Below are 10,949 nucleotides of genomic sequence, written 5' to 3'. Positions count from 1 at the left end.
TCCAATGAGCTTCCAGAGTAATTCTCTTATCTTTACAACATCCCCTTCTTTCACATGACAAAAATTCTTGCTCAGACTCCTTCACCTCTTGCATGGACTATTTAAATAGGTTTCAAACTGCTCTCCCTGACTCAAGTTTCTACCTACTTCAAACCATCCTTCATTCACTTAACAAGATAATTTTTCTAAAGCCAGGTATGACCATGTCACTATCATTCTCAATGAGTTCCATGTATTTCAAGGAAAAATATGAAGAACTTGGTTTTGCTTTTAAGGCTTTTCATAATCTGTACAACTTCTGTCTCTCCATTCTTCTCATATTTTCCTCTCCTCCTTACAGGCTAAAATTCAGCAGTATCAACATACTCCCTGTTCATCATTTATAATCATTCATCTCACATAATAATAGTCTATCTTTGTGACTTGGCACTGACTGTCCCACATGCCCACAAGGCCTTCCCTCATTATTTCTGCTCCTTGGTATTTTTGCCTTCCTTCAAGATTCCCCTGCAGTTGATGTTCTTGTGTTGGAGTTCTTTCTTTGCATACATCACCAACCCATCTTCAATTCCACCAAAACTTTTCCCTCTAAGTTTTATTTCCTGCTACCCAGTAAGCATCTTGTTTGTAAGGTAATTGAGGGGGTTGGAATAACAAGTGGTAGTAGGAATTGGGGCAATTGGGTGGAGCAAAATGACTCCCATCCTGTGACTCAATGCTCAAGATAGCTTTTTTCCAATTCTATTCAATTAGAATTCAATTATGAGTCTAGTTCAACTCTAAATTATGAGAAAATTTATGTAATTGATGAAATTGGGAGAGGATCTTTATTGCCTTGTTTAAACCTGGCCCTGCATTGCTGAGAAACTAAACCACCTCTGCCTGTTGCTTCAAAGGCTCTTAAGTAAGAACCTAGGTTATGCTGACCAGAAATACAGTCAAATCCTAAAACTGATGCAAGGAGTTTACCCGTAACCGTACATCTCAAGTAACCTATATATCCTATCTGAAAACTGGTCCCATATGAATCAATCAGTTTTTGATTCCATGGTCCTTTGATTATAGGAATTTGGGGGAGTGGGACATCTTTTTTCTTAATTCAAGGAATTTCATCTGTTCTCTTGTAGAGAGTCATAAATAAACAGTTTAATCTGTTAGTCCTATCAGAGCCAGCTATAGCTAATGATTATAACTAATTGATGACTCCTTTCATTAGTAAAAGTTTTCCTATGTAATGAATCATTTTAATTTAAAGAAAAGGGGGAAATATGTGGGAAGCCAATAAAAGAATAGATAAAAATCTGAGACTCCTCTTTTTACTCCTTTTGTAATCCTTGTGATTTCTTGATTTATTGAAAAGCTTTAAGTTCCTAGAGAGGTTAACATTCTTCCCCTTTGGTCTGAATGCAGCCAAGGCCTAAACCTTAGTTTAGCTGGGGCATTTGCCCCTGAGAAAACTATTCTCAGACTTGACTTGGTGATAAAAAAATATAGCTGAAAGTCCAGCCTGGTTCTTATCTTCACCTTGAAGCTTCTAAGCCTGTTGTATTATCTATGTTAAAAATACAGCTCTGTGTTGTTGTAATTTTGGGTGAAAGGGAGTTTGAATTTCTTATCTAATAAACTTGTGACTCAATGCCACTTCCGAGAAGCAGCTATGAGTTAACAGTCAAGATCTTCTCCAGTGTCCTGTTATTTCCTTATCAACTATGCTGTCCTTATCAGATTATCAGAGATGATTTATAGATCTAGAGATTCTCTTTCCTTCTCAATTTGGAAAATACTTAATCTTTCTTTTGATTAGAAATCAGATATTAGCAAATGTTGTATTGTTTCTCCTTAATTAATTGGTCTTATTTGTTTAACAGTTTTTAATGTATAAGCAGTTTTAATGTAGAAAAGTTTGCCTCCTCCTGTATTCAAAGTCACCTAAGCTTAGATGGGGAATGGATTGTGATTTGTTAGGCAGTTGGCATGGATTGTTTAAAAATCTAAATGTTCAGGACATAGATGATTCATTTCTACAGTCATTTCAACTTTCACTTGCCATATCTATATCTATTTTTTACATGCAATCTCCCCCATTAATTTGTAATTTCCCTGAGGGGGAAGTCACATTTTGGGTTTTTTGCATACTTTTGTATCCCCAAAATATTAACACACTATCTAGCATATAGTAAGCACTTAATAAATACTTCTTGAGTGATTGAAGAACTGGGGATGTTTAATCTGAAGAACACTCGTGTTTTTCAACCTTTGTATGTATACTAGAAAGACTCCTATTTAGAAGAGGAATTAGACTTATTCATTGGACCAGGAAACAAGAACTGAGAACAATATGTAATAATTACAAGAAGACAATTTAGGTTTGGGGAGGCAAATTTAAGCTTAGGGTTGAAAAGAAAAACTTCCTCAAAGAGTAGTCCAAAAATGGAATTGGCTGAAGAAATGGTAGATTCTCTCCTTGGAGGTCTTGAACCAGAAGTTGAATGACCACTTGTCAGGTATGTTATTCTCTGGATTTCTTATAGAAATGGGTCAGACTCTCTGACTGCTTAGATCCATTCGAAGGAGTTGTCACTGATTAACAACCACTTGCTTTTTTGCTAACTATATATTACATTGAGGTGACTTAAACATATAAATTGCTGAGATCTTGTAATAATTGGTTTAAAGCTATAAGTCATGTTAGAAGTCATCTATCTAATCTCCCTTATTTAACAGAAAGAGAAAAAGATCTATAGAGGGTAAATGACTTCTGCAAGCTCAGACAGCCCTACGAATTTAACCCAGATACTCTGACTAAATTCTGTAACAGATGAAACAGTAGAGAGAACTTAAAAGCATTCCTGTTAAAGCATCCAATTCTTTTCAAAAGGGAATATATATAAATGAGTAAGTAATCAGTGTTCAGTGATGTGAGGATGCTTTCTATATTTGAGCTTCCATTTAACTTTGTATTTACTAACCAATATGAACTATACAATAGCATGTTTCTTTGCCTCTTGTCTACATTTAGTTTTTACTGGGGCTCTGGCAAATGTTCTTAATAGTTAGAGAGAGCAAAGGCTCATAGAAATGCAGCTGGAAGTGACTATAGAACTTTCTAGTCCAGTGATGGGCAAACTACAGCCTGCAGGCCAGATGGGGCCCCTTGAAATGTTTTATCCCACCAAGTGACATTATTCCTAATCTGACGAATACAATGAGTAGGATACAATACAATGAAACTTCCAAAGAATTGCCTTAGAAAAAGACTGACAAATGAACATTTCCTTTCCTTTGGCCCCCTCTTTAAAAAGTTTTCCCATCACTGACCTAGTCCAATCTTCTGATTTTATAGATACAATTCCAAGGCTCAGAGAAGTGATGACCTGCCCAGGATTACAGGGTTACCCAAGTAGCAAGTGAGAGAGGTGGGATGCAAATGAAGGTCTTGGCACTCCAATGGCAGTGCAAATTCCATTGATTAGAACTCTGATCCAGCCTGGAGATATTCATGTGGGCATCATAATGACTGTTTATGAGAAGTAATGTGGTATAATGGATAAGGTCGCTGGCCTCAGAGACTAAAAGACCTAGATCCAAATCTCATTTTTTGCTCATATAGGCTTTGTGACACATGGACAATTCATTTACATTCTCTGTGCCTCAACTCATTTTCAACGAAGTCCTGACAGGGAAATTTCTTTGCTGCTTTCTGCTTGCCACTTAGCCTCAGAACAAAAATCCAACATTTCCATATTTTTAATTACAGTTCCACAGACATGAACTTTCTTTTTCCTTTGTCCAAGTTTAGAAAAAATATTCCTCTGGGCAAGTCTTTTAGGGTAAAGATAGGTAATTTTTATAATAAAAAGGAATTCTTCATATCTCAAGTTTCTGGCATCTTTCAGAAGTGTTCTATAAGGAAAGAGCCTCAGAGTCAAAGGAAATACTTCCCCAAAAAGCCACAACTGTAAAAGATTGCTGCTGAAAAACAAAACAAGAGAACAAAAGCTAAGTTGAGATAATTGGGTATGTGTCATGTGCAAAAGTTAGGGCCAATATTCCTCAGGGCATATGGAAATTCCTGAGTCACCTGTTGAAATTGTCTAAGGGATAGAGTAGTTCCTGAAAAGGAAATATTAAATTATTTTCCTACAGCTGCTCTGCTCCTCCAGAGCTTAGTCCCAGTTTTAGGATTGTGGAATAACTAGAGTGACACAGCTGGATTTTCCAGGATTTTGGCTTAATAGTCTCATGCATGACTTCTTTACCATGTCATAAAGCCCCAGGTCTGACTGTGCTGTTTCTCATTTTGCTCTGGAGAAGAGAGAAAAAAAATCTCCTCAGTGCAAATGGAGAATCTCCATGCAATAGAATATGTCATTGCTACTGATATTCCTGACAATCTTGTGTTTGATCTCTTCATGAAACTTCCACAAAGAGAATCTGCAAACTGTTAGGATTCTAACACACCTGGGCTAAGAAGTCACTAGCAGAAAAAAAGAAGAAAATAACCCATGCTTAAAGGTAAATTGAAGTTTTGATCTCTGATCACCTCAAGAGTGTGGTTTTTATGCCTAGCAAAGTGAAATAAAGTATCTAGAAAATTTTTAGTCTTATTACAGACTCAGATTATTATGAGTTCTGATACTCCAAAGTAGTCTCTGGAGAAAGAAGCTGTTGATATGCAAGGAAAGGAGATTGCTTACAAAGAATCAAAATTTTATGACCAATGTATCAGTCTTAATAATCACTAAGCTATTGAATTGACTGTATGGGTTGGGAAACCATTATTTTTTATATCTTGAATCTGTAATATGGAAAATAAGAGGTAATGAGTTAAGGAAAGCCTTATAAATGTTATAAATAGCCTGCTAAACATCCCCACCAAAATGTCCTATAATCTTCTGTTGTGAGGAAGATTAGATTAGGTATTGATTAGATATTGATTAGGTATTAAGTGCATAGCAGGAAGGAACTGGAGCTGGGAATTCCAGGTTGGAATGAAGGAGCAGGAAGAGGTGACTTGGCTTTGAGAAGGGACTCCATTAGGGGTTAACACAAACTGTGCTTAGCCTTGGAAGCACTCAGAGGAAAAGGACACCCTGCTTCCTGATTTCCCCTGGGATCCTGTGTGGTGTGGCATCTAAGAAAAGGACAAGATCTACAGAGCCAAGAGAAGAGGTGAAGTTTGAGTACTGGAGGACAGTGCTTCAAGCAAAACCCTCACTACTTGGTTCCTGAGATAACTTTAGCTCCTGGCATCCAGAGTTCATCAGTGGATTGCAGTGAGAATCCCAAAGCCACAAAAGCCCCAGCTGTACTCAAGCCTGGCAGGTTCCAGATCTGAGGCAGAGACTCCATTTACAGCTCCTTGGGCCCTGTTAGTTTAGATCACTTAGATAAGAGTAGAATAAGTCCTCCCATTGCCCTGTGGTTTTATCCTTTAGATTTTAAGTATAGAAATCCTTTCCCCCACCTTTTAGTCAAACATAATTAAAACTATTAAGTCCCTTTTATCTTGTCAGCCTGCTACTATACTCTGGCCTAGTGGAAGCTGAGTGATAGTTAAGATCAACTGCCATTCCTGTAGGAATCCAGTAAACTCTGGTCTTTCCATAGTCTCTCATAAATCCCAGTGTGTGTGTTCCCACAAACCACTTAGTTTATTTCTAATATCCCTGGTGACCCCATTACCTTACATATATTTTTCACACTTCTCAAACTCAAAATGTGGGACTAATATAGTGAAAAGAATATTGGCTTTGGAGTCAGAGAACCTCATTTCTTTTTTTAAAAACCCTTACCTTCTGTTTTAGAATCAATACTATATATTGGTCCCAAGGCAGAAGAGTGGAAAGTGATAGGCAATGGAGGTCAAGTGACTTGTTCAAGATCACATAGCTAGGAAGTGTCCAAGGTCAGATTTGAACCTCTCATCTCTAGACCTGGCTCTCAATCCACTGAGCCATCCAGCTGCCCTGAGAACCTCATTTGTAAGTGCTTCTTAGGTTTGAATCAACCTTTGGCAAGTTATGTATCCTCCTTAGGTCTCAATTTACTCATCTATAAAATGAAAGTGCTACATTACTTGGAATTTATGGGTTTTTTTAGTTCTATATGACCTTCAATTCCATGATCTTTTCCCCTCAAATCCACTTCTATTGGATTCTACATCTAGACACATAGGTGAAGGAGGCATAATCTGCAGTACACAAGTTAGCAGAAATATCAGGTAAAAGAATTTACCAACCAAGATATCAGAATAATTATCTCAAATCTCTACTTTCCATAAAAAATGCTGCATAAAATTATTCCTGAGAAGAAACAAGTTTTGAGGTTATTGGCATTGTTGATAGAAATATGATTAATACTAGATTAAACTAAGCTTTACAAGCAGCAAAGTAGTTCTGGTTATTCCAATGAAAAAGAAAAGAAAATATAGAATGCTGCTGAGAGTTGTGAGTAATGGCACTAAGGAGATAAAAAGATGAAAAAGTGAAAGGACTCCTGTTTTCTAGGAATTTCCCATTTGATATGAAGTGGAGAAAGTTCCAGATTTATAATCAAAGGATAAAAATTCAGATTTTAGTTCTACCATTACCACCTTTAGTAAATTAATTCCCCATCTCAGTTTCCTCATCTCTGAAATGAGAGAGTGGGACTATATGATGTGTAAGATTAAAAATTAATATCCAAATACTCCAAGTATTATATTTACAAAGTTTTTTTTAATAACTTGAAGTAAGGGAAGAAAAATGTAAAGTAAAAGCCTGAGTAAAGAAGCCAGCTTTCCCAGCCTCCCATGTGGGAGAAAAAAAGAGCAAAAACAAGGTTACCCATACCTATATGCAAACACGCAAGGATACTATGTGGGACAAAGGGAAAAGGATGCTGGGTAATACTAAAGGAAATCTGGGGAACGTAGTCCTGGGGTAGAATATTCTAACTACGCAGATGTCTAAGGTCCCCTTAAGGCCTATATTTGTGATTCTATGATAGGGATTGCACAACAGGTATACAGAGCAATTTATTATTGTAAGATTGAATGAAATGGAAGCAAAAGACTTTGCAAAAATTTGAAAAGAGAAAGAATATTTTTATTAGATTACTTCATAGAGTTGGTACCTGAATTAGTCCTGAGAAAAAGAGGAGAATTTCAAGTAGTGAGAGAAGACTGCAGCCCAAGAATTGCACGGTGCTTGGCTCAGTGCAGATGCTTAATAAATGCTGGTTGATAGAGTTACTGTCTTCCTTTAGTGTATTGAGTTTTGAAATGGAATAATGAGATTAGGGATATGCTAGAAACCAGTTTGATTCAAACATGGATTATGTGAAGAAGAGATATATGAAATGAGGAAAAGTAAAATATAATCCAATTGTTTGCTGTTGTTCACTCATTTTTCACTCATACACAAATCTTTGAGACCCTAGTTTGGGGGATTTCTTGACAAAGAGTCTGTAGTCATTTGTCATTTCATTCTCCAGATCATTTTACAGGCGAGGAAACTAAGGCAAATAGGGTTAAATGACTCACCCATAGTCACAAAGCTACTAAATATCAGAAGCCAGATTTGATCTCAGGAAGCCTGGCATTCTATTCATTTTATCACCTAGCTGTGTCAGTTGTGGAGGGTCTTAAATGTCAGACTGGATAGGCCATGGTTTTACTTAAAAGGAATAGTGGAAGTTTTTAAAACTAAATCATGGAGTCAAAAATCAGAAAATGGAAACATTTTTTAATTCATGAAAGGTGGATTGCAGAAGAGGGACAAAAGGCAGGATGATAAGTTGAGAAAACTATTAAAATAGCCACACCTAAAAATGATAAGAGTCTCCACTAGTAAGCTAAACATGTAAGTAGAGAAGAGATAAATGACTGACAAAAAATTAACAACACTGAGCATCTGATGGAATTTGAGTAAAGGATTTGGAAGAGTCAAATATGACTTAGGAGGCCCTGAACCTGGTTGACTAGGAGGGTATTCGTGCAATCAAACACAAAAGAGGATAAGGAAAAGGAACAAGTTGAGGGGGTCATAATGTTTGAAATGTTTCATTTGAAGTATTGGTCCACACCACAGGGAGAATTCCAATGAGTAGATAAAGATATGGGAAACACTTGAGACTAAATACATAATGGGGAACAGGTGCATATGGATGACATGGAATCTGTGGAAATGGATAAGATGGTCAAAGGGGGAGAGTTTGGCAAGAAGATGTAAAAAGATAAGACTAAAATGTTTTGGAGACTATCATAATTTGGTTAATGAGAAAGGGATGATTAACTCAAAAAATGAAATTGAAAAGTATATGAGTAAGTAGTATGACATCCAAGAGAGAAAAAGAAATTTGTCAGAAATGCAAAGATGGGAGAGTTACAAGAAGAAATGTCATCAACAATAACAAATAAAGATAAAACAAAAGAAGGAAAAAACTTTAAAGGTTATTACATTTGACAAATATGGAATTTCTGAGAGCTTACTATCTATATGTTTGAACTCAGTTCCCTTACAGTCTCTGAAAAGGGGCATTAGAAATTAAGTTGGGTTGGGTAGAATGTTTGTCTTCAATTCAACAAGCATTTATTAAGGATTTCCTATAATGTAAGTCATTATATTCTGAATTGAAAGAGTTAAAACTTGCAGGGACACAGACCCTGACCCTTAGGAGTTTACACAAATATCTATAATAGATTATATTCAGTATGGAAATAATGCTTCTCAGTTTTGGCAGTGAGATAAAAGCCTGTTCTGATATAGTTAGAATATTGAATAGAAATGTTTGTGTCTATTAACCCTGGCAAAGAAGTCATTTTTGCTAGAAATAAATTAAAAGGAGATTTTTCTGTTGATTCTAGGAAATAAGAAGAAAGGAAAAGTTAACTATTATTTAATTAAATTTTATTGTCTCCACATCCTTACTATTTAATTTAGGCTCAAAGAATATCATTTAGTAAGATTACAAAGCTCAAAAGGAGAAATGGGATAATATTGTTCATTTGTCAAGTTCACTGAATTCTATCACTCCAGAGATTGGTCTTGCTGCATCCATTACAAAAATCTAGCCTAACCATGGATAGATCTGGAAATTGGTCCCTCCTTCAGGATATATAGGTAAAAAATATATTATAATAATTCAAATATAGGCTTCATTCTCCCCCATTCACCGTGCGACCTGTACAAAACCAGAGTACAGCCTCTAAATATTTGTATTTTCAGTGAATATATGTGAATATAAAATCTATGTTTATTTATTTATCTATATCTACAATGCAACCAACTAGTTTTTTACTGTTCCTCATCCACACACCTCTACCTTCTAGGTTCACTTCTTTGTAAGGGATGATTCTCATTCCTGAGATGCCCATGACACCACCTGCTGCATGAAGTCTAAGCATGGAGTCACTAAGCACCTGTTCTTTTCTGTATGAATTGCAACAGGTAAAATAAAGTACAATGGAAGGAGTCAACTGGACATCCAGGAAAGAGTTTGTTTTACTGGGATTTTCAGATTACCCAAAGACTGAAATGCTCATCTTTATTTTATGTCTAGTAATGTACATGGTTATTCTAATGGGAAATAGTATTATAATTGTTCTGACTCTCCTCAATAGTCACCTTCACACACCAATGTATTTTTTCCTCAGTAGTCTCTCCTTCTTAGATATCTGTTTTACATCTTCTTTCATCCCCAAAATGTTGACCAACTTCTCCTCAGAAACAAAAACCATCTCCTTCTATGGGTGTATGATCCAAATGTATATCTCCTTTGCCATGGGCTCCACAGAATGCGTGCTTCTTGCTACAATGGCATTTGATAGGTATGTAGCCATCTGTAATCCTCTCAGATACCCTGTAATCATGAATAAGAGACTCTGTGTGCAACTGGTGGTTATTTCCTGGGTTGTAGGTTTTCTTGATTCAGCTATGGAAACAGCTCTTGTTATTAGGCTGCCCTTTTGTGGGAAAAACATAATTAATCATTTTGTTTGTGAAATCTTAGCCCTCCTAAAGCTGGTCTGTGTGGACATTTCCTTGAATGAGATTGTTTTGTTAATAGACAGCATATTTGCATTCTTCCCATTTTTGTTAATTATTATCTCCTATATTTTTATTCTCTCTGCCATCCTGAGAATTAATTCTGCAGAAGGAAGGAAAAAAGCCTTTTCTACTTGCTCATCACACTTGACTGTGGTGACTGTGTTTTATGGGACAATTCTCTTCATGTATATGAAGCCCAGGTCCAAAAGTTCAATTGCAGGCCAATTTATAACATTGTTCTATTCAGTGGTGACCCCCATGCTCAACCCCATCATCTATAGCCTGCGGAACAAAGAAGTAAATGCAGCTATGAGAAAATTGCTAAAAAGACTAACATTCATGAGGGGCCTATGAGATGTTTAGCCCTGGTAATTATTTCACTTCTAACCATGACTCTGGCATAAGCAAGGTGAATGTTGGGTTGTTATTTTATTTAGATGTCTTGGGTCTTGTCTATTTTTATATTTTTAATAAAAGAGCTTCCAATATAAGAATAACAAAAGTCCCAAAACTGACCCATGACCCTCTAATTTTTATGTGTCTGATGACATATTTTCCACGATGCCTGAATTTTTATAGAAAAAGCCATTCAAAGATTTTAAAAGAATGCTTCCTTAACTTTCTTACCTGCCTCTGCCCAAATTCATTGATTTCTTGCCCATATGTAAAGCCTTTTTGTGAGACTTGCCCTGATTCAGTAGTTCACCAGTACCTTGCTATCTCCCAGTGCCCTCCCTCATAATATTATCATAGATTTTTGCTCGACAATGTACCAAATGGGATGAAATCAAAACCATTTCCCCCATTTTATCTTCTGGATGATGTGAGTTCTCTTTTCAATGCTATATCAGGGGCTAAAGATTGTTCTCCTATTAGGTCCTTGGCCCTTATAAAGAAAATGAGAGACTGGTTGAGGTT

General features: G+C 36.3%; 1 protein-coding gene across 1 annotated transcript; it reads left to right on the top strand.

Annotated features, from left to right (window-relative positions):
* Positions 1 to 9,446: 9,446 nt before the first annotated feature.
* Positions 9,447 to 10,385, top strand: LOC123230998 (olfactory receptor 13D1-like). The gene has a single exon (XM_044657200.1). It carries the CDS (start codon positions 9,447 to 9,449, stop codon positions 10,383 to 10,385), a length of 939 nt encoding a protein of 312 aa, XP_044513135.1.
* The last annotated feature ends 564 nt before the right edge of the window (positions 10,386 to 10,949 follow it).

The sequence above is a fragment of the Gracilinanus agilis genome, chromosome 1 (genome assembly GCF_016433145.1).
Source record: "Gracilinanus agilis isolate LMUSP501 chromosome 1, AgileGrace, whole genome shotgun sequence".
Taxonomy (NCBI): Eukaryota; Metazoa; Chordata; class Mammalia; order Didelphimorphia; family Didelphidae; genus Gracilinanus; species Gracilinanus agilis.
Note: the sequence above shows the minus strand (reverse complement) of the source record. Positions and strands in the feature narration are given on the sequence as shown.

What these genes read in the sequence shown, in the direction of transcription:
- LOC123230998 (XM_044657200.1), top strand. Translation starts at nt 9,447, where the DNA reads ATGGAAGGAGTCAACTGGACATCCAGGAAAGAGTTTGTTTTACTGGGA.